We start from the raw sequence: 22,327 nt of genomic DNA on the forward strand, positions 1-22,327 counted from the left end.
CCCGCAGAATAAAAAAAAGCCTCGAGATAAGACCAGGTTGTGTCAAACCACCCCGCTCCTCCCCCAGATAGATCGGATCAGCAGGGAGGTGTTCATCACTGTACACCGCCCCATTCGGCCAATGTCAATCAATGTTTTGTGCCTTCCACCTTTAAAATGAATGGGATCGGGTTCTATGGACATTTACACTTCCTAAACTAAATCCAGCAGGAAGAAAAAGTTCCCGTGGAGGAGAATTTTACTCTATTGCTTGAATTATTGTTACCTGGTTGAAGTCTTGTTTTTTTTTATGCAGGCCTTTGTTAATTAACAGGGATGCAACCCAGCACAGCGGGAAAGTGGAAGCAGTGCGCTGTTGATTGGATTTTTGTTCAAAACATTCGGTACTATTTCATCTTGGACGGAGGAGCTCTGTGAAAGAGGAGCAATTTTAACCTGAAAGAGCAATTTGGATGAATAATCTGGATTTCAAATGTGATCACATTTTTGGGCATCGCTTTGCAGCTTTAGGCCTGGTTTTGATCCCTTTTACCCCACCCCACCTCCAACGAGACCATGGGGACAAATCTGATAATGTGTACCAAGTGTGTAATGCTAAAATGTACCATCATTCAATAAAGGGCTTATCGAAAGCCTCAATTCACAAACTTCTCTCTTTGAGGATGTGGAGTTTGAACCAGACCCTCGTTAACATGCACACAGTGGACTGTATCGACGCTTAAGTTGATTACTATGTTACAAGTCTTAATCCAGTTGATGAATTTACAGGAGAATAATTGATTGACGAACCAGCGATTGATTCGTAATTGTGCATTAGCTTTGTCACTCAGGAAGGAAGATGTTGTGGTTGAAGGTCTCTCACATGTGTGTGTGTGTGTGTGTGTGTGTGTGTGTGTTTTTTCCCAGTGCCTTTGATCTGGTGAACATCCACCTTTTCCACGATGCATCCAACCTGGTGGCCTGGGAGAAAAGCCCCTCCGTCTACTCTGGGACCAGGCAGAAGGCGCTGGGCTACGCTTTAGACAGGTAACGGCTCTTCTCATGGAGATGATGTCATCAATAGGCAGAGCTGATGTTCTGGGAGAAAATAAATAAATAAAGTGTTGGTGTTTGAGAGTGTGGAAATGCAGACAAATGTAGGAGATGCTTTGCACAATCCCCGTCTGGCATGGCAAAACCTGTATTGCTATTGTAATGGCGGCTTAGAGTGAGAGTGAACCGGAGAGGTACAGCGGAGGAGATTTCAGACCAGTGGGATTACATCTGTTTGTAAAAGTAGGGGGGGGGGGTTTACTCACTACACGGTCTGTGAACTCCCAACTCTCTTTTAGCTCTGCTTTTTCTCTCCCTGTCTCAAACTCCTTATAGTTCAGCTTTTTCTTCTTTGTGGTGTAATCCTACATCTATCTTGTTTCTATCTTGTTTGTCCCACACTATTGGCAAGCAAACAGATGCTTATTGTATTGGTCAACGCACACGCCTCACCCCCACTGCTCCTGTTCCCTCCCACATTTCTAATTCTATACTAAACAAATCATCCCAAGAGGATCATCTGCCGCTATGAACTGTGCATTTTGAATTGTGCCGCTGAGGCGCTCGGTGTAGCGATGCGGCGATGCTGAGCCTGTCCAAGCAGGCCAGGCCATCTACTCACAGGCCACGCTAATGTGATTTATGGGATATCCATTTGCCGCTGGGGCGGAGCGAGAGAGGGGCCCGTGCGCGACCCCTGCTCCCCACCTGGCCACGCTAACGCCGAATAAAAGCCCAGCAGCAGGTGACCCCCCATTCAGCCGGCATCAGAATGTGCGACGTAGGCGCCGCCACTTTGAATCAGCACACGCATGTGTTGGTGGCATTCGCTGCCGCCGGCGCCTGTGACGCACGTAAATTACGAGGCACTTTTTAAAAGTATTCTCTACGGTGGTCGTATATTACCATATATACCAGTGCTCTATTCGTGATTTGATGCTAGAATGGACCGCTTTTAATGGACAGGGAAGCTGGAGCGTTTACAGAATATGGCAGCTTTTGCTGTTTTATTACGCTGTAACTTACCTGGATTTACTGGCATAATTAAGTTGGAAAAGGACCTCTGTTGTTGCTTACATCGAAGTGATTTCCCTTGTATTTCCTCTGCTTTCATCATGCCTTTTCCGTTGATTTATTTCCCCTCCCCTTGTAAATACACGTAAATAGCCGAGTCTCCGGGGTTGAGCTGGGTGGCTGAGGGGGATTGAATAGAAATTGTCTTGGCTGAGTGGCAGTTTCCACGCTCCCTCTTTCTAAATCCCCTTGTGTGGTGAATGGTAACCTTGTTGTTACTTCTGGGCCATATCATTTAAAGGTTCTTTTTTTTTGTTGACATGGGAGGGTGAGTGGTGCAAGGCATGTTGGTGGTGGGGTCGTTATACATCCTGGCTCCCCCTGGTATTCCAGGGGTGGGATAGTGGTGGCATCGCGCCTCAGTCGCTCACTTTAGCGGGAGGGGGGTGAAAGGGGGGGGGGGGGTGTTCGTTGGGCGCAGATCCGGGGCACCGGAGTGAGAAAAAGCTGGCGGCGCAGAGGGAAGGGAGGAGGAGCACAAAGGGTGCTCGGGCTCTGTAAAGGGGCAGTGAATAATGGGCCGGTCCTTTCACAGAGGCTGCTAACCTTTTGGCAGCCACCAGCAAACTCCATTCTCCTCCAGCGATCTGGGAGGACAATGTGCCCGGGCCCGGGCTTTGAATGAAGCGCTACCACCAACAGTGTTCCCATTCAGCGGCTGGTTGGGAACCATCTTTTTGGCCATTGTCCTAACTCTGACTCCTACCCCCAGAAAGCCGAGCAGGAAAAGGGGACAGGGGGGAATATCTAAGGCCTAAACCCCCCCCTTGCTTCCTTCCCTCTTCTCCCGGCTTCTCTCCAGCTCCTCTCTGAACTCTAATCTCTCATCGCGGGATGGGAGAGGAGAGGAGAGGAGTGGAGTGGAGTGGAGTGGAGGGGTCTGCTAAAGAGAACTGAGATCCATCCAGTGCAGGAGCCCGCTGCTCCGCCGCCCGAGCCAGGGAATAAAACTTGAGCCTCCACCTTATCTGGGGCCCAGGCCTAATAATGCAGCTTACGGGCCATTGAGAAGACATCTGATAAGCCTTTTTCCCCTCTGTGGCCCTTTTAACTGCTAAACGGTGTTTATCTCCAAAGTGCTTCAAGGCCTCGGGGGAACAATGCAGAGAAGGAACAGCGTTTAGCCAGACAGGCATCAAAAAAAAAAAAAAAAAAATCACTGCTCTGTGGCCCACGTCGATGTGTGGGCCCCACTTCCATGAGAGCGAAAGCAAAGCTGCGCTTGAAACGCATCCCCTGCCTGCTTTCCTGTCCTTTGAAAAGGGCTCCTCGGAGCTTCGGGGCTGCGTCGGCCATTATTTCCCTTGTTGACTCAGCTACGCCTTGATGTGGAGAATCATTGTTTTACAGTTACGACCTGGGTTAATGTGGAAAAAATAAGTTTCCAAAAATGATTCAATTGGTTGACAATAAATTGAAGGAACGGGGATCATAAAGAAGAAAGTCTTGAAAGTGATGCCACTCTAGAAGGTGGACAAAAAAGCTGCTGAATGATACCATGAGAAACTCAGCAGGTCGTTTTATATCTTCCTTAAAAAAAAAATCCCTTTTGTCGGTAGGAGTTTTTTTTTTTGTCACCTCTCTATTCAGAGCGGCTGGTCCAGTTCAGGGAAGAACAGTTTTACATTACAACTGTGAAATCCTGGCATAAAGGCGTCTTTTGTGGCACGCCATTATTTTCACACAAATATAGTCCATTGTCAAAGTGTTGAAGTTAATTTGATCAACATTGGGGACATTTAACTGTTTTGTCCGCTGAAAGGAACTTGTTTCATGCTCATTTTCGGGGCATTGAAAAGCAATGATTGGCAGAAAAATAATGTTGCCGTTAACAATTCAAAGCAATTAGTTTCCCATGGGGAGGCAGTGGGCCGCACTGGCCACCACACAGCGTGGCTTTGTCATTTTATGGACGGTCATCAGTCAACTGTCAGAGCGTCTCAAAGAGCCCTCCAATCTAAATGTTTCCCTTTAGGCTTTTCCCAGAACAACAGGCTGAAAGAGCGGAGAATGGCCAGCTAGTTTCCAGCCAATAGACATGTTGAGCTGCGAGAGGGAGGACTGGATAATCACAGGGAGATCCTCCAGAGAGCCAGAAGGAATTCATTAAAGGGAGTGGTGTGTGTCCATGTCCTATGTGTCCATTTCAAATGGAGAGCAACTCATGTTTTATTTTCACGTTCAACCGCTAAATTCAAATTGCATTGTTTAATAAGGTTAATGTTTTATGTGTGTGTGTGTGAGTGTGTGTGTGTGTGTGTGTGTGTGTGTGTGTGTGTGTGTGTGTGTGTGTGTGTGTGTGTGTGTGTGTGTGTGTGTGTGTGTGTGTGTGTGTGTGTGTGTTGGGGGGTGGAGGGGTGTCAAGGGGTGACTCTGAACTGCCTTCTCACCCTGGGAGGCCTGAAGGAGCAGAGGTTAATCTTCCCCAGTGTCTCTCTGCTCAGAGTGGACCTGTTTATTTTTTCTCACACACACACACACACGCACACACACACACACACACACACACACACACACACACACACACACACACACACGATACCAGAACTTCTACTTACACTAGCCGACCCTTAGGTTCTCTGAATATCCAGGGCATTATAAGTTCAATGATTCAAGCCCTCAAATTTCCCAAAAGCTGTTTGACCCCCCATGTCTGGAGCAGTTGTCCGTTAAATGCATTATACGCATAATATGCATTATATGCGTTATATTCGGAGCATCTCACATCTCAAGTTTGCGCCGCTGGCTCGAGCGGACTTATGCGATAACCTCTGTGTGACCGGGTTACATCCTTGTACCCCCCCACCACCCCCCCTTCTCCCTCGCACCGTCTTCCCTGCACGGTGTTCTTGGTCTGGTGGGTGTCTCCAAAGGAGCCCGGGTGCCCACAGGGGGACGAGAGAAGGGCTGTCCTACAGTGTCAAAGGTCCCGACAGGGGCCACCCCTGCCTCATTCAGACAAACGTCACCCAGCACATTCTTCACAATGTTAACATTCTCCCAAATTCTCTACATTTGCGTTCAATGGGCGACCGCGCTTGGCCCCCCGGGGCCATTGTGTGCAAAGTGGGATCCGAACGGCCAACTTATGGTAAGTCAACTAGTCAATATGATCATGACATGGCTCCCCCCCCCCCCCCTCCGTTGCACCCTCATAATCTCATTCAGACTGTCTGTTATGGTTCGGTTTAGCTGTCAATCACGGCGTGTAATCTGGCGAGCAGCCGGGCTGGTGTGAGGGGGAAAGATTTACAAGCAGGCGATGAGTGTTACCACATACACATGACTAATCTCTGCAGGATGAGCATTTTCAGACGCTTCGGGCACAGGTGTGTTATGCTTTCGTTCCTTCACGTTCGAAAAGGCATTTTTTGCCGCGTTGACGTAAAAATTGTCGAATCTGGAAACAGAAAATGCGCTTTGTGCTTTCGGTTTAAGGAGCCTGGGAGCAGAGTCTGGGCCAGTGTTATAAATTAGAGAGTCTGACCCCATGCTTTGTGCGGCCCCCGAAAGGCTGCCCAGAGAAGGCCCCAGCCCAAACCTCAGTGGGAACGGCGCTTGTGAAGAGCCTCTTTCAGGGGTGTCACTGCGCAATGAATTGGTCGGTAGAAGCATGTTTATAGACTGTGTAAAGGAGTGCGTCTTTGTGGGGGAATGTCACCGACACCGTTACAGTTTGCCTGAATGAACTGCGATGACGAGGCTAATGGGGGCCCCCGCTGGGGGCAAGGGTCGGGCAGAGTGGTGGCCCCCCCAAGCTCTGGGACCCCCCACCCTCAGGCCCCTTTCACGCCCAGTAGCTGTAGCTAATGTCGCAATTCTTCGTCCGTCCGCTCGCCCCCCTCCGCCCCTCCGTCCCTCCGTCCTCGACAAAGGCCAAGGAAAAGTCAACTTTCGCACCAGCGGGTCACCACGAGTGCTTTAGGAAATGATCGTGTAAACAGAGTGTTACCTTCTGACCTGTGGCTGATACCTTGGAGCGGCAACAAAAACTGCCGGGCTGCGGGTATTAGACATGGCTGTTAGCGGGATAAAGCTGCAGGGGAGGAAGACATCCAGCCTCAGAGGAAACACACTCTTCCTCCACTTCTCTCTTTTTCTTCTTCATCAGCAGCAGCAGCGGATGTGTTAAATTCTCTGTAAGCTCAAGCAGTGCAGTAGTTCCCACGCCTATAACTACCGCTTTGACGCCCGTGCTCAGCCTTTTTTACGGCCCTCCGTCGGAGCCAGTGGGACGCGCTGACCACTAACCCTGTTTGAATAGAGCTGGGTCTCTTAGCACCAGGATGTAAGGTCACTAATGTCATCAGTCCTGGTTTACTGTCAGCGTGTGATGGAGCTTTTAGCTCAGAATTATGGCCAAAGTAATTGGGATTACCTAAAAGTCCTTCATTAGTGTGTTACCTCAAGCTTGAGAAACCATCACGCTGTTACTCATTAACTTTGCCAATAATATTTCATGCCTTTTTATTTTATGTGGCAACCTCCAGTGCCTTAAGCCCGCATTCTCTCTAATGGCCAACAGGGGGCGATGACTATGTCTGAGTAAAGTACTCCTAACTTGTTTTATCACCTCCAGTAGAGCCCGTAAAGATAAGTTGGTGACCTAAAAACAAGATGGCAACACTGATTATGCTAAACTCTACGTATCAAATCCACAAATCAATTGGTCCTGTCGCGATGACTCGTGGGTGGAGCTCGATTGAGGAGATGATGAATAGGTTAGTTAATCGGCAACAAGCCAAAGATTCACTGGTTTTGGATTCTTAAGGTTGGAGATATCTCGGACAAACGCTTGCTCTGAAGATGTCAAATAGTGTATTGAAGTGTTCATTTTATGTTTAGGACCAATCCATTAATCCTCTAATCGAGAGAGCCATCTTAACGACAGTTAGGAAAGATGTGTACCAATCCAAGAACGCATAAAGATGTTGGATCTAATTTTGAAGTCCTCATCCGCTCCCACGTGAGGGCAGGAATGAATGGAGCAGATGTCCAACATAAAGATGAACCCGTCTGGATGGACGTTAATGATTACATTAATCATAAGCACGAAGCATTCCAGTTGTTATTTTGGAGATGGAACCGTAAATCCTTCCAATGACCCCTCTGGAAGAAAGACGAGTTTCTGTTTAATGTAATGGGATGTCAAAGTTGCATACTCTCTATTTAATATAACAGCAGCGCTCCCATCCTCTTCACTCCAGTCACCTTCGCCCACCTGTGTTCCCTCGCTCTGAAGAGGAGCGGCCGCCGTGCTTTACGACCGCCCGCCGCGCCACAGCCGAGACCCGCCGCTAAGGAGAGGCTTCCTCTCTTTACGGCGCCATAAATAAATTGTTATCTGGGCGAGATTTATCCAAGCGGTTATTGGAGATAGCGAGCCCAGCATCCTGCAACATTAATTACACAAGAGGCTGGGCCACGCCCACCTTGACTCCCCATCTCAAGTCTCTAGTAGAGCCACTTGTTTAGTAGGTGACGATGCAGAGGAGTTAATTAAACGTCGCTCAGCTGAGCATTTACAGTGTCTTTCTTATTAATAAGCAGTAGGATGCTGGCGCTGTGGCTTCTGGAGGTGTGGAAGATCAACAGAGATGATCTGCATACAGTAAATTGCCAACATGGGTCAGATGACAATCCTCTCTGGAGGCTTCAAGAGAGCACAATCAAGAGTGTAGACGCATTCGCGAGTCCTACAAGTTCTTTGAGTCTGTTTGCGGCTTAACCTGAAACCCACACTCCCTAATGCAGCTCTCGCTGTGTGGGTAGAATATCTTCAGGGGTCGGGCCTGCTCCGCTCTCTCCTTTGGTCGACTTAGCAAAGTGAATTTTCTTTGCCTTCAAAGGAAGGGATCAGAGTTTATTGATGTGATTGTGGTGTCAGCTGAGAGTTAATTGTGTGTTTACTTGAAACTCTTGCGCATATTCACTCTCCTTTTCAGCCACAAACATGGAAAAAATCTCTTTAGATCTGAACAATACAGTGTTTCCTGGAGGCAAATACTTGTTTTGTTTGTTGTGTTGTGTAGTCGAGGTTTCCCTGTGTTAAAGTTTTAGTTTTTGTGCTTCATTACTTTCCGGGGGGGGCGTATGTTATTAAAACAGATTTTTTGAAAGTTTCAATCTCAATCCAGACCATTTGTCTAGAATTCTGATGCTTTTTTGCTTTCTGTGTTATGAGCCGATGAAACACTGACCCACCCTCCTCCTCGCATATAAACGAATAATGTGTCATCATAGGCCTCAGTAGGAACCAGATCAGCCTCTTCCTTACACCCAGCCTGCATGCTGTGTGGGAACATGAACATTTGCCCAAAGAGGTTGCCAGACCACGAAGGTGTTCATCTTCCAATCCAAGTGTGGGGACCAGCAGGTGGTGCTGTGGCCCTCGTGAACTAAGTGGCCCTGAGGTGTGGGCATTCATCAGATGTAAAGACTTTGACAACTGGCAGCACGTGTCAGGCTCGTAACCTGTGGATTAAAAGCGATGTGCAGAGATGGGGATCGTGAGGAATGATTCCGGCTCTCATCCATCATGGACCTTCATGAAAACATTCCTCGCTGAAGTGTTTGTCCTGTTTTCTTCTTCCAGGATCACGGACCAGCGGCACGAGAAGCTGCCATATTTTGTCTTTGGGGACTTTAACTTCAGGCTGGACTCGAAGCAGGTCATTGAGGTGAGCTTTATTTTATTTTTTTCCCGTGTGATGGAAGTGGAATGATGGGACCTCATTGCCACTGTATGCTGATCAGCTGTACACATGTGGTTAAGCAGTGTCAAACTTCACTCATTACAAAGTGTGTGTGCATTAGAGAGGGACTGTCACACTGTAAAAGGGGTTTTAGGAGCCCACCGTCTCTCTGGAGTTATGACTCATTAAACGCCTCACTGTCGCTGGCCCAGCTGTGTTTGCCAACCGAGCCTCCAAGTGCATTGTTATGTTCCGGTGCCATTCACTGCTCTTTCTCTCTCCCTTCCTCTCCTTCCTCCCTCCCCTCTTTCCTCCTCCTCCTCTCCTTTCGTTGGTGCAAATGAGGCCGGTGAGAGCCAAAGGTACAGCGCGGCCTTTCAGCGCGACGAGACGGTGGGCCGGGGGCGGCGTCACAAGTCGTAAAGGGCCCACAGACATTGGTGTCCCACGATAACCGAAGTGGGAAAGCCACTCGTCGGCCGATCGCCTCCCTGCTCTCGGAGTCGTTGGGCCTGTTCAAGGTGTGGGCTTTGGTCAGTTCAAGCATTCAGATGGAAGGGAAGGCTTTCTGAATGACCGAGGAAAGGAGAGGAAACTCTTTTCGAACTTCACTCTCCCGGCCACTAGGGGCGCAGTGAACCGGCAGTTTTAGAGAGTTTGATTTCTTGACGCGTAATTGGGTCACGTTAGCGGCTCCTCAGCCTGCACTGCTTTGGAGCTAATGAAGCCACAACAGCAGATGTGCAAACACAGAGGTTATTCAGCTGTCCGCTCTGGCAGTTAGAAGTCACCTGGCACGTACTGAGGTCGCCACGGTGATTTTATAGCAACGACGGGCCGCTTTGTATCTGGTCAACGTTGCTGCGATGAAAGATACAGGGGTCTTCATATAAAATTGACATAAAATGTTACTTGTATGGGAGGCGTGTTGGTGTGCCTATACTGGCAACATGAATAGCTGAAATGGACAGTTAAGCCTTAAAACAGATCTACCTATTTTTCCCCTTACCTGTAAAATAGATGCAAGCAAATAGTTACGACAAGAAGCCGCTTTAGTTTGAAAAGCACAAAAATATGTTGTCGAGCACATGAAACAGTACCATATGATGCTGTTGTGTTTGAGAGAAGGTGAGAGGACAGTTTAAATCTTTTGATATCCGGGGTGATTTGTCCCTTGTTTAGCCGACAGGAAAGCGTCCAATCGAGCAGAGTCTGATGGAGATAACGCTCGGTGGGAGACACGCACTCTCCCTCTACGTGTCTCTGGCGCTCTCAAGTGCTGTTTGAGTGCGGCGGGGGGTCGCGACCCCTCTTCCAGGGATGTGTTCAACTTGCATTGCTGTGTGTCCACCTCTGCGCCCCCCCCCCCCCCCCCCCCCGGCTTCCTCCTCCACGCGGCTCCTTTCTTATGCACCTTGGGCCCCATTCACATCCACAGCGAATACACACACACACTCACACACACACAGACTCAAACCAATTTGTTAGGCCAAATGAATCTGATTGATTCAGTCCATTTTCAAGGGGTGTGACAGCTATGCAGGGGGGCTTTCCCCTCAGGAAGTTAGAGCTGTGGCATAAACCCCACACACACACGCACACACACACACACGCACAGCCCTGGACCATTTCCCCTCCAGTTTAATGCGTGTCCCTCAAAGCTGCCGACCGTTTAACCCGGACGGTTGGCCGATGATGTCATCGTTATGTAAACCTGTCCTGCGTTGCGGTCAACCTGGTCTCGTTTAACGGAGACCTTTGCGAGGGACAGCTGGGATGTCGCTAATATACAAACGGATCGCAACCTCGCTGCAGGATGTAACTCACAGCCGCGAGGCCGTTTCCAGCCCTTTTAATGACAATTAATGTCAACAGGACAATTAGCGCACATCCACCCAAGTGCTTAACCGTAGATGGGCCCGTGGCGGATCGATCGTCCATACTTATCCGAAGATTGATTCCGACACAGAGCACGTTTCTCGCTGTCTGGGAGTCTCTTTTTTTTTCCTTCTTTTTTTTCCTACTTTTCTCACTCTTCTCCCTCCGCTTTCAGTCGATAGGGAAGGGCCCCAAAAAAGGCGTCACAGATGAATAGGCACTTTTACTTCGTTAAGTGGACGATGTAATCGCACATTTAAACTTGTTTTTGATTCGTCAAACACCCCGGGCAACCCTCACGCACCCACTCCCCACTTTGGGAGTCACTGGTTCAGAAAAAGCTCCAGAACATTTCTCTACAGCTGCACGCTACACCACTCCTCTTCTTCTCCACCTCTCGCCCATTGTGGTTGACCAGACTGTGGACAACCGCGGGCCACTCCCCCCATCACACATCCCGCCTTATGGGTGGGTTGGACGGGACAGGGGGCATTTGGTATGTGTCCATGTGTGTACAGAGAAGGAGGTGGGTTTGGAAAAGGTAGGGGCGGGGGGCCGGCCCGGGTTTGTTATTGTCACAGTCACAGGGGCCAATTCCAGGTGGCAAATTCCAGGCATGCTTGTGCGGCGGGATCAGTAACCAAAGCCCCCCCCCCCCCCCCCCCCCCTCCACACCTTCCCACAGGCAACCCTATTAATTGTGTCCGACAGAGGGAATTGGTTTCAATTGACCCCCATTCAGCGGGGCCTTTGACTGGCAGACAAAGGACACAGCCACGTGGAGACTAATGCTAGGGCTGAGCAGCCTGGAGGTGGTCCAGTACCCGCCAGCCTTCCCTGCTCCTGTCCCGTGGGTGTGATCGGGCCGCGGCTTGATCACGCTTTGCATCGGTGCTGATAAAACAGGAAGAGCACAGAGCAATGGTTTTTGAAGGTTTTGTCAGGCGAATCAGAGCTTGCGATTCCTTTGAACCCCTTGTTGAGCTCTCGGTAGGGACGTCACAGGGGACACTACAGGTGAACAGAGGACAAATTACCACCAATAGGAGACAGCATGTGACTTATTAGGTCAGTACACAAAGCCCATTTTTTTTGTATTACAAATTTATTTTTATTGTATGTTTAAATTTGCAACTGAGGCATTCTCATCAAGTATGAGTTAATTTTATTCCATTAAAATAATTTTGAACTTTGGATAAAGCAGAGTTCACAGCCTTGTTTGTTGACGATTAGATTGTATCGTTTTTAAAGGACTTTTGTAAATCTCTCTTTACCCCTCCATAAGTTCAAAAATGTGCAACAATGCAACAATGTTAAGCCATCATCTAGGAATTACATTTAGTAGAAGTCAGGTTATTACGTATAAATAAACAATATTATGTGATGACTGTCAGAATATAGGTAGGAATGAAAGTGGTAAGTGTGGTGAAGGAAAATTCACCATTTCTGGCTGAGACTGAGAAGAGAAATTTGAAAACAAATGTATATATTGCAAATGAAATACATTTTAAGAAACTACAGGTGAAAAGGGGTATACATATCTAATAAATATTACACTTCCCCAGTGGACTACCTACATTAAAATCCTTATCTTTTGTAGAAAAGATTCAATTTACATATTAATTTGCAAATTAGGCATTATCTAATGGTAACTTATAGCAAATTAAGGAGAGATAGAGAAATAGAGCTAGAGAAACAAATCAAAGTTAGTCATATAAAGGCCTAAATTTGTATTTTTCACATGTTTCCACTAGTCTAGGCTCTAATGAACCAGTGCACAAAAAAGAGGTTCTGGCCATATTGTTTTCATTAATGGAGTAAAACGTCCCCTACTTGCATTGCAGGGTTTTCAAGGAGGGAGGGAAGAAGATGGGGGGGGGCAGCTAATCTTATAATAATGAAGATGGAAGCAGGCAGTGAGCATTACGCGATTGATGTGGGATTCAATTTTTAGAGGTTGATATTATTGATCTCAACGATGCGTGTAAATCCATTTCCCACCAATAAAGTGTAGGCCTCAATTAAGATAAATACTTCCATCTCTCTCTCTCTCTCTCGCCCCCTTCCCATCTGTTTCTTTGTAAACGCTCGCTGCTCCTCTGGAGCCTGCCTCTCCAGTATGCGTTTCGTCAACAGGAATCAACAATACTAATTAGTCATTTATTAACATTTCAATACACTTTTTTTTAATGCGGCAGTTCATGTCTCCATGGCGACTCTCAGCAGGGGTGATGGGGCAGTCAGAGCACATTGTTGCAGGTAGAAGGGAGTCACAGCGGGGGGGCACACAGGAGAAGGGTGGCAAACCTGTCGGAGACCCGTTTGGTCCCCGCTACTATGTACGGATTCATGCGTGTAGGCACAATAAGGTCGCAATCACAGGGTGGTATAAGGTGTACGGCGGCGTGTGTGTGTGTCTGTGTGAGTGTGTCCGAGGTGGCTGGTCGCCGTGAATCAACCGCGCCGATGGCAGGCTCAGGGCGCCGTGCCTGGATTCCCAGTATATTTAAAATCCCTCCTAATTAAACCTAATAGAATGTAAATTTAATATCTGCAGAGATTGTGTGCCGCTGGCCCCGGCCTGCTCCAATTTAAGGATTGATAGAGGCCAGCAGGAAGGTTAATTGCTGACTTGATCTACTGTCCCTGTGACACGGTGCGGGGCTGTTTTAATTGGGGCTGATCCGCTGCTACACGGACAGATTTCATTAGGCTATCTGCCCCCCGTCCCACCCCTCCTCTTTCTTCTCTTTTTCTCTACCACTGGAGACTATTTTGGACCAGCGCCCCCCGCCTGCGTCTGCAGGAAGCGCAGGGGGCCGGTACCAGGCATCAATCTTCTTTCCTTTTGTCCCGCGTCCTTTCTCTCGCTTGAGCAGCATGAAATTAAAGGTGGGGCCCCGGAGTAGCCCCGCTCCTAATGAATGCTGTAAAATGCTCTGTAATGACAGGGCGGCGTGATGGATCAGTCATTTCTGACCAAGCACACGCCCATGACCACAGAGATGGAATTATGACCTAAGCTGGGTTGATTTTGGGAACAATGCCATATCGTCTTTATCCGCATTTATTTAATACGATAATAATTATTTATTACATTTATGATCTTCTGAAATTTAACATTTTGTAAAAAATATCATTGGCTTCATCCGATCTAAAAGAACCAAAGAAAGGCCAACATGACCTATTATCTGCTTTATATATTTTTAATAATCTAAAGGAAGCCACAGTTTAAATAATGGAAGGAACGTATGTGTCGTCGCCTGCATTCTTCGTGCTGCCATACATGCGTTCATTACATTAGCGGATAATTTGCACCAGTAAAGGGCAAACAATTTGACTACCCGTTTGACTAGCATGTGTGTATCTGCCGAAGCTATAAATCAAAAGGTGGCCAGCGTAATTAAGTGTACACTACATTAGTCAGGCTAATTAATTTTGGGGGCCATCCATCCATTAACCAGCGGGCCAGCACTGATTGGTCCTCTGTTCCCCCCACGACACCAGGGACTGCGACCCTCCTCGGCTGCCCTCTGTTGCCCGGATACACTCTTGCCGCTGATGTAGATGTGCACACACACACACACACACACACACATACTCCATCACATCTTGACTTGAAGGAGACACTTATTGCTATAAATGTGGCATAATTCTTCAGGTCAATGTTTCAACACTGTTCTTTTCTTTCTCTTGACTAATTGATGCAGCTTAACTCAGGTTGCATTGAGTTGCATAATGATGTGATAAAGCCCACGCTTTTTTTGGGGGGGGGGGTCAAAGGTGATCAGGATTTGTTCAAATGTTGTCTTGAAAATTTGTGGTTTAGCCAATAAATTGATAATAAGTAGTAATAAGAGTACAGATCCGACCGCTATGGGAGCGATACTCTGCGTCGGCTGATACGCAAGTTCAGATATCGTTACCGGTATTGTTAAAAAACAAAAATAATTGCCTCTGAACAAATATTGAGTTGTTACTCAGAGGAGGCATTGGACTGATTTATTGCCAGGCCGAATTGTATTGACAAATCCTTTACATGCCTTGTTGTAGCCCACTAAATCAATATACTTCTCTCAGACAACCCACCTGACACTGTCTCAATTGTCCTGGCGCAGTAACCCCCCCCCCCTCCCCTCCCCCTGCTTCGCCTGTTTATGGCCACACAGGTGAAGGCCTGTAATGGAGATGCTTCCTTACAATACAATAAAGGCATATTATCTGCCTAGAAGAGTCCAATCTATCACAATGAGGGCCCTTTATATCCCAGATAACCCATGTGGATATAGAGGGAGACTATTCCCTCCAGACAGCAGCGCCTGTTCTCTCTCTCTCTCTCTCTCTCTCTCTCTCTCTCTCTGTTTGCCCTCAATGCTAATGAATGCAGCACTGAAGACAGTGAGGGGAAAAACAGAAGACTTCAGCTACGAGGGCGTAACTCTAGCGATTCAGCTTTGATGGGAGCGCTGTCCATATCATTAAAAACGTTGGCAAATGAAGAACAAGCCGAGGCTTCTGTCGCTCCCGCTCATTAACAACAGGCCGTTTGAGCCCGGCGCCGGCCATGCTATAGCCATTGTGTGCTCGGAGTGGGGGTGTTGGGGGGGAGGAGGAGGGTGGGGGGGATGGGGGCTTGTGACTGGCAGCTGGGAACGCCATGCCGACGGTGGAATGGTGCAACGGGCCAAGGATGAGCGCAGAGCCTGGCACCGCCAGGGCCTGGGGAGGGCGCGTCGCCTCGCGGGGCCCCTTGGCTGTGGCCCCCGGGTCCGGGACGTGACCTGAGTTACCCCACAACCACCCCTCCACCCAGGAACAGTTTTTCAGTATATGGAAAGTAGTGGAACATCACGCGGTATGTCCGATACACCCAAGAACAATGCGTATTAGACTAATAAAGGAAGTTATACAGGTGTTTCTCTGTTGGTTGCCTCGGTCCATCTAGGTGCGATGGTGGTGCATGGAGTAGTGTGATGCGCTGGGATCTGCGGTTGGGATCTAGGATAGCGGTTCAAATCCCAGCTGCTCCATGTGCCATGTTGAAGTGTCCCTGAGCAAGACACATAACCTCTAATTGCTCCCCAGGCAAAATGTATGTCACTTTGGATAAAAGCGTCAGCTAAATGACATGGAATGTAATCTGGACTCCGAGACAAAATTAGAATTCGATGGTCGCAGTTCAAGGTCACTGTCACAGAAGTAATTTTCCTTATCAGTCATGAAACAAAAAATGTATCAGCCCATATTAGAACCTCTTGGTAGGTTACCAACAAAAGGAAACGCTTCCAGTTGATTAGAAATGACGTGGAATGAAGCCTCTTCGTGTCTTGCATGTATGAGTTATTTGTTATTGGTCTATTTATAACCCTGACGTGGCTGTCAGGAATATGCAAACGATAGAAATATTCTAAATCTAATCAACGAATTATCCCATCAGTCTGTAAATTCAAGTGGACTTGAATACTCAATCTATGTCTTTTTTGATTTAATCCACCACACAAGATAGTTGCACTATACATCATGAATAATCAACTCCCAGTCAGTCTCGGCCTTTCTTTATCTCCGGCTTTATTGATGGTTTTTGCTTTTAAATCACAAGGAGCAACAGCTTCCAGCGATGCCGTTATGTAGTCCAGATGAAATGTGGCATAAACTGTGAAGGATAGAGAGACCTCTTTGTGCCCGGCACATAGTGTCCGACGCATATGATGTCAGTCTATTTATGACTAATGCAGTCCTCGTCCTTTGTGGAACGGAGCGCGATCCGTAGGGAGAGCTGAGCTCGTTTGTGTTGAGTGCGCCGGCAGAGAGGCGGCCTCTGTGACTGCGGCCCGCTCAACAAGCCGTGGCGCTTTTTTGCTGTCGTTTGTTCATTTCATTTTTGCAAGAGCCAGAGGACAACAGGTGGCGCGATGAGAAGTAGGAGGAGCCGGGATTATTTAAACAACTCGGTCCGTCGGTTTCCCCAATGCACATCTCTTACTGTCGCTCCCCCAGAATGGCTCATTGTGACTCAGCTGTTGGCACCGTGGCCTTTTTAAACAACTCGGTCCCTTCCGACATGAATAGCGGCGCCGGGGCCCATTCACATCGGGGGCGCAAATATCCCATCATATTTAAGAGGGCCCCCATTAAGGGCCACATTGAGAATTCATGGGCTTCTCTCGCTCTCTGTCCCTCACTCCCCTTCCTTGTGTGATTTATCTGCGACGGCCATATTGCCGGGCCCTTTCAAAAGGAGTGGCTGCAGTTTTTGTCTTAGAGGAGGCCCAAAACAATGCATCTCAGGGCCCATTCCTCGGACGGGAGGGCGGGGCGGGGAGGGGGAACCTCCTCTTTCAGAGGGGAGGGGGTGCGGCAGAGAGAGCCGGGGCTGGCCTAACATCTGTTTGTGTCCGGAGCCAGGCGGGACGGGAGCACGGCGTGCCTCGGTGGCCCCCTTCTCCTCTCCCTGGGGGTCTTTGTTCCCGATTTCATGCTATCAGAGCGGCAGCATGTTTTCCTGCGCAGAGCTGTCAGGCGCATAAAAGGCCCTGAGTGGGGTCACATCAAGAGGGATGGGCATGAAAAATTGGTAAAATGTATCACAAAGCCCACCCACTAGAATGTTGCCTAGCGCCCTGCAATGGGTTGTCAGGAAGCCCCCTCCCCTCCCTACACTCCCCCCTCCTCTGTACCTTCCTCTTTCCCCTTTCCTCGGCTGAATTACACCTCTGTCTCTCTCACCCTGGCGGACAAGCACATCATTTAGATGAAATGGTGCAAACAAATTAAAGGGTGGTGCTTCAAATGAATCAACGTCCTTTGTGTGGCAGTGGGGTGGTGCCTTACCCCCTCCACCCCCCCTCCCGGGGATGACGATGGCTGCTCTTCAACTGCTTTGGTTGACCAAAAAAAAAACATTATGTTGCAATTAGGGTCGCAGCTAGTGACGTTTTTTTGTTTTTTCCTAAGTCATCGATCAGTTGTTTGGTCTTTAAGAGGCCTTTCAGAAGGCCCACGATGACGTCCTTTGTCCACATCTCCAAGTTATTCAGGAGTTCAAGAAGTATTGACATTTTTATGAAGCCGGAGTCAGACTTTGACGAGTCAAACCAATTTTCAAAGAGCTGACTCTACTTAGAACACTATCATATCATGGCTGATTGGATCAAAGTCCCACTCAGGGTGCATATTTAGGGTCCTTGTGGTCTGTGACGATGCTAACCCACCTCCAGCTGTCTTTTTTTAAAGAGGACACAATTAGACTTTCGTTAATTGTTTGGTCCTGATCTTTATCGGAAGCCGGGGTGATGAACTCAGCGGGCTGCTATTGGACCGCCACTAATCACTGGTCGGCCGTAGGGTCTTCAATACGCCGCAATCGACCCGGGCGGCGACAAATTACCTCACTGCCCGTTTCCTTTAATTGATTCCCAGCTCCAGCTGCCGCCGAACAAGGTAAACCGAATGAGGCCGCGGCGTTTCCTGGTGCCCGGTTAGTGTTTGTGCTCCGTAGCAATAGCTCTCGCGGCCGCCACGTCGGGACGGGCCGCGCTGATTGCTTCGCGGCTGGATGTGAGTTTGATTCCTCGTTAACAGGACGAGTGCCTTTTAAAAGTGTTATAAAGAAAACGCGCATGGCTGCAAACTGCTCCCCCCCCCCCCCCCCCCCCCCCCCACACACACACAAATACACACAAAACCATTGAAATGAATGCCAAATGAACACTAAGCGATTGGGCAGTTTAAGCATGCACGGTGTTGTCTGAGGGGGAAGCCGACACATTAAACAGTCTTGCGGACATCTGCCGCGTTTGGTTTCAAAGTGCTGACTGAAAGTGGCAGGGGAGGTTTCTCCAGATTAAATCTCCCGTTAGGTTTTTCTTTGTACAGGTGGCAGTAATGTGTCAAGAGCCCGGCCTGAGACAATGTCCTCCTCTCAGTGGGGCTAATGCGCCTCAGGAGAGAACCCACCCTCCTTTTACTGCCGGCGCTTTACACAGAGACGCCGTCACAATGAAGCATCTGGTGGTCTTTTCCTGCGTAGAAAGCTGTTTTTTTTTTTTTTTTAGTTGTTGTTTTTTGTCGAGGCCATTGTGCCTGCCGGAGTGCAGAGTGTGCGGTAAAGAGATCAGGGGGCTGAGTACATTTCTGTGGTTCAACTCGCTCCGTTTGGCTTACTGTGCCTTGGTATGAATCTTTTTCTCCTAAATGTTTTATTTCACAACATTTGCTCCCAGTTCGGGTGGGTGGGCAAAGGGGCGTGCTTGTGCATCTCCGATTGTGTGTGTGTGTGTGTGCCTGCGCAACCCCCCAGTAGTGAGAGGTCGCCGGGGTCAAAGTGATGAATTTTTATAGGCCTGTTCTCTGTGTTTCAGCCCTGTCCCTTTCTCTGCGCGCTGCACTGCCTCTCAAAGACAACCATGCAGGGCAATTTGTCCTGCGGGGCCCTGCAGAATAGGCCAGCAGAGAAGTTAAATACCAGGGGGGAACACACACACACTCACACAAAACATACACATACATTCAGTTTCTCTCTCTCTCTCTCTCTCTCTCTCTCTCTCTCTTTCTCTCTCACACCCCTCCGTCCTGTTGTCCTGAATGATTTGTGGCCTGTCCATTATCCATTCCGAGGGGACAAATGCCGCTTTCTGAAGGTAAAACCCAGAATGGCGGCCCCTCAATGCCCGCCATTGTTTTTAGAGAAGTTTCCCAGATGTTCTGATGGGAGCACATTATAGCTACCTTGCATCTTACCTTTCGGTGCCCGTCTTTTTTTTTTCTTTCGGCGAGGGCGTAGCCACCAGACCCCCTACGACACGGCTGCCAGCGTCAAAAGACCATTGGCACCCAGTTCATGGGAAGGGGCGAGGGGGTTTGTGTGCAGGTTGCTTTCCGGGGTTTTTTAGGGGTGAAACAGGCCGGGTTTACCGGGGTCAACCGCTGACCCGTGGGTCACACACAGGCTAACTTTGCAGAGCGATAATGCGTCCACTCTCACCTCGTCCTCTGTGTTGAGTGACTGAGTGTGTTTGGCAATGATGAATCCACGCTGTTTGGAGGCATTAAATTAGCCGGCCACGGCGGGAGAGGAGTGGATAACTCTGGCTTGAGTCCAGTCAGATCGGGCGGGGAGGGTCACGCGTGATTTACCGCCACCCCCGGGTAATGGCTGGCAGGGAGGGCAGGCGGCCGAGTTTGTTGTGGCCTTCTTTGAATCGCCCCCACCCTTACTACCGATCAGACATCGGGGGGGGGGCGGTGCGTGATGTACGATTGGCGAACGGGAGGAAAGCGATCAGGGCGGCGAGCAATCTGCGCTGAACCTGCCAACCCCGCGCTGGCACGCGGCAGCTCGGCTGGCAGTGTGGCAGCGGGGAAAATAATGGCGCAATCTGACAATGCCGCTGCCCCCGCCGACACAAAGGGGCGCCCCTGTCTCCTGCCTCTGGTAATGGAGAATGAATAGTTAGCTCACTGTCTCTCTCTCTCTCTCTCTCTCTCTCTCTGCACACGGTCTCACACTCTCTACCTAATTGGGATTTAATCGCTGAGTGCTAAATGCACTCATTGGATTATTATATTGGTGCGATGACAGTTTAGTGTGAATCATTGCATTGGATTGGGCTGGAGGGGGGGACGGAGGGGGGACTATACACCCAAGAGCAGTGTCTATTTGCACCATGATGTGAATATTTTTTCACACTACGCAATCCAAACCAAACATTTCATCTGTAACTATTTATAACTTTGTCTAATACTATTACAAAGTCATTAGGTGAATCCTTATGCCATATTGTAGTGTGTGTATATATAGTCAAGAGTTGGATAGTAAGTCAAACATGATGTCAAATGTGCCTGGAGTTACAATATATATAATTATAAGATAATGTCCAATTGCAATAAATTATGCACGATATTTAAATATTTTATGATACACTGAAAAAAAAACACATTTTAACGTGTCTGTATCTGAAATCACAGACTCCCCTCTGAAAGATTTAAAATCTCTACAGATTGGGGTTAAATTACTAAATAATATAATTCACAGGCTTCTTGACAGATTCAAGAGAATCATCATTTCACTGCTTTTAATATCTGAAATGTTTTGTATCGGCGTCATTCTGGTGTTCTCCCCCCGCGGGCCCTTCCCTTAATCTGTCGACGCGTAAACCTCCCCCGCTGGTGCAAAATGCTTTGTCACGATGGCCTCGGCGTTGCGTGTGGGTTTCTCAGTGTTTAAAGTTGGGCACAGTGGATCCCCTCCATCTGTCGGCCGGCTCAGAGACAGAAGGCCTGAATGTGTGTGTGTGTCTTTGCTCTTTGAAGTGGGACAGATTGCTTTAACCTCTCTTGTAAGGAGAGCAGCTGGAATAGAGAGCTCCTTTTAAACAGCCGCTTCCTCCTTCGACAGTCATGAGATTATCCTCCATCGATGCACAAAAGCAGCGCCTTCCTCGGCAACCTCTCATCCCCCCACACACACACACTCACACTCACTGTGCCGGCCCCTGCCCCTCCACAAACACTCAGTGTTGACCTGTGACCCATAATGCAGAGATGTGATGCCAAGTCACTTCGCAGGATCAGTTGAAGGAGCCCAGAGGAGTGAAGACATCCTCACTGTCCCCTGGACCACAGCTGCATCTCCTGGCTGCACTTTCCCATCGATCGGTAGCACTAAACACTAATTGTCATTGAATAAGGAGCCGATTGCAGCCAAATGAATCATGATAATATCTTTCAGGGTGGTCAGTGGGAGCACGTCTGTGGAGGAAAGTGAAACCGCTCGGCACAGGCTCTGAAACAAGCGCCGTGCTGGGCCGCAGGGAGGAGACGTGGCGGCATCGATGCGGTCACAAGCGACGCCTTATTATTACTCCCCCGTCTTGGTGTGCAGATCTTATGACAGCGGCACCATGTGGGGGTTGTGTGTGTGGAGGTGGGGGGGCGGGGTTCACAGAGGACGACAGTATGGTGGCTGTGATCAATCGGGTGCAATCAGCCACCGCAGACTGCACTGATCGGTCAGTCAATGCGCTGATGAATGGATCAATCAGTGTCGGCATCCGGCGCCATGCAGCAGGACATCCTAGAGCCCCGTCCGCGCTAGTGCCGGTGTGCTCGTCGACCTTAGTTCGCTGGAAAGAAAATGTTCCTGTTCTTGTCAAATAGGAATGTTAAACACGTCTTGAATAAATCGCGTGGCTTCAGCTTCTTTGTCGCTCTTGCGACGGGCCCAAAAAAATCTGTGGTTGGACTCATTAGCCGTCCCTGGAATCCAGATTGTAATTGTTCTCCGAAACGACACTTTAACCCCCAAGAAAAGGCAGCATTAGCTAATAGTGCTCTTCTTTTCTCTTTTGTCTAATTGAGTCTTCCTTGCAGCGACGCTCTTGGCACAAGTTGCCAACATGAATACCAAATCTGTGGTCCCATTGTCTCCCTGGGAATGATGTCATCTCCCTTACATCCAGGTAGAGACCTGCATATGGATCTATGCGTTCATGTCCACACGCATGTCGACCACTGCCACATGCAGAGGATTGATTTATGTTTAAGGACGACCGTGTTTCTCTCCGGCTCAAACAGAGACGCTGTTTTTGCTCTCTATGATCTGGGTGCTCGTTGTGCCAGTAGCCAGAGGCCCCAGTGTTCGCTGTGAA

At 48.7% G+C, this 22,327-nt stretch overlaps 1 protein-coding gene across 2 annotated transcripts in view; it reads left to right on the top strand.

Annotated features, from left to right (window-relative positions):
• LOC119213835 (inositol polyphosphate-5-phosphatase A) overlaps positions 1 to 22,327 on the top strand; it is a 104,851-nt gene that overhangs the window by 61,383 nt on the left and 21,141 nt on the right. For both annotated transcript variants that reach the window (XM_037464987.2, XM_037464986.2), the window contains exons 8-9: positions 907 to 1,026; positions 8,702 to 8,786. In XM_037464987.2, coding sequence (XP_037320884.1) covers positions 907 to 1,026; positions 8,702 to 8,786 — 205 coding nt within the window. The remainder of the gene's footprint in view (positions 1 to 906; positions 1,027 to 8,701; positions 8,787 to 22,327) is intronic.

The sequence above is a fragment of the Pungitius pungitius genome, chromosome 13 (genome assembly GCF_949316345.1).
Source record: "Pungitius pungitius chromosome 13, fPunPun2.1, whole genome shotgun sequence".
In the NCBI taxonomy this organism is placed as follows: domain Eukaryota; kingdom Metazoa; phylum Chordata; class Actinopteri; order Perciformes; family Gasterosteidae; genus Pungitius; species Pungitius pungitius.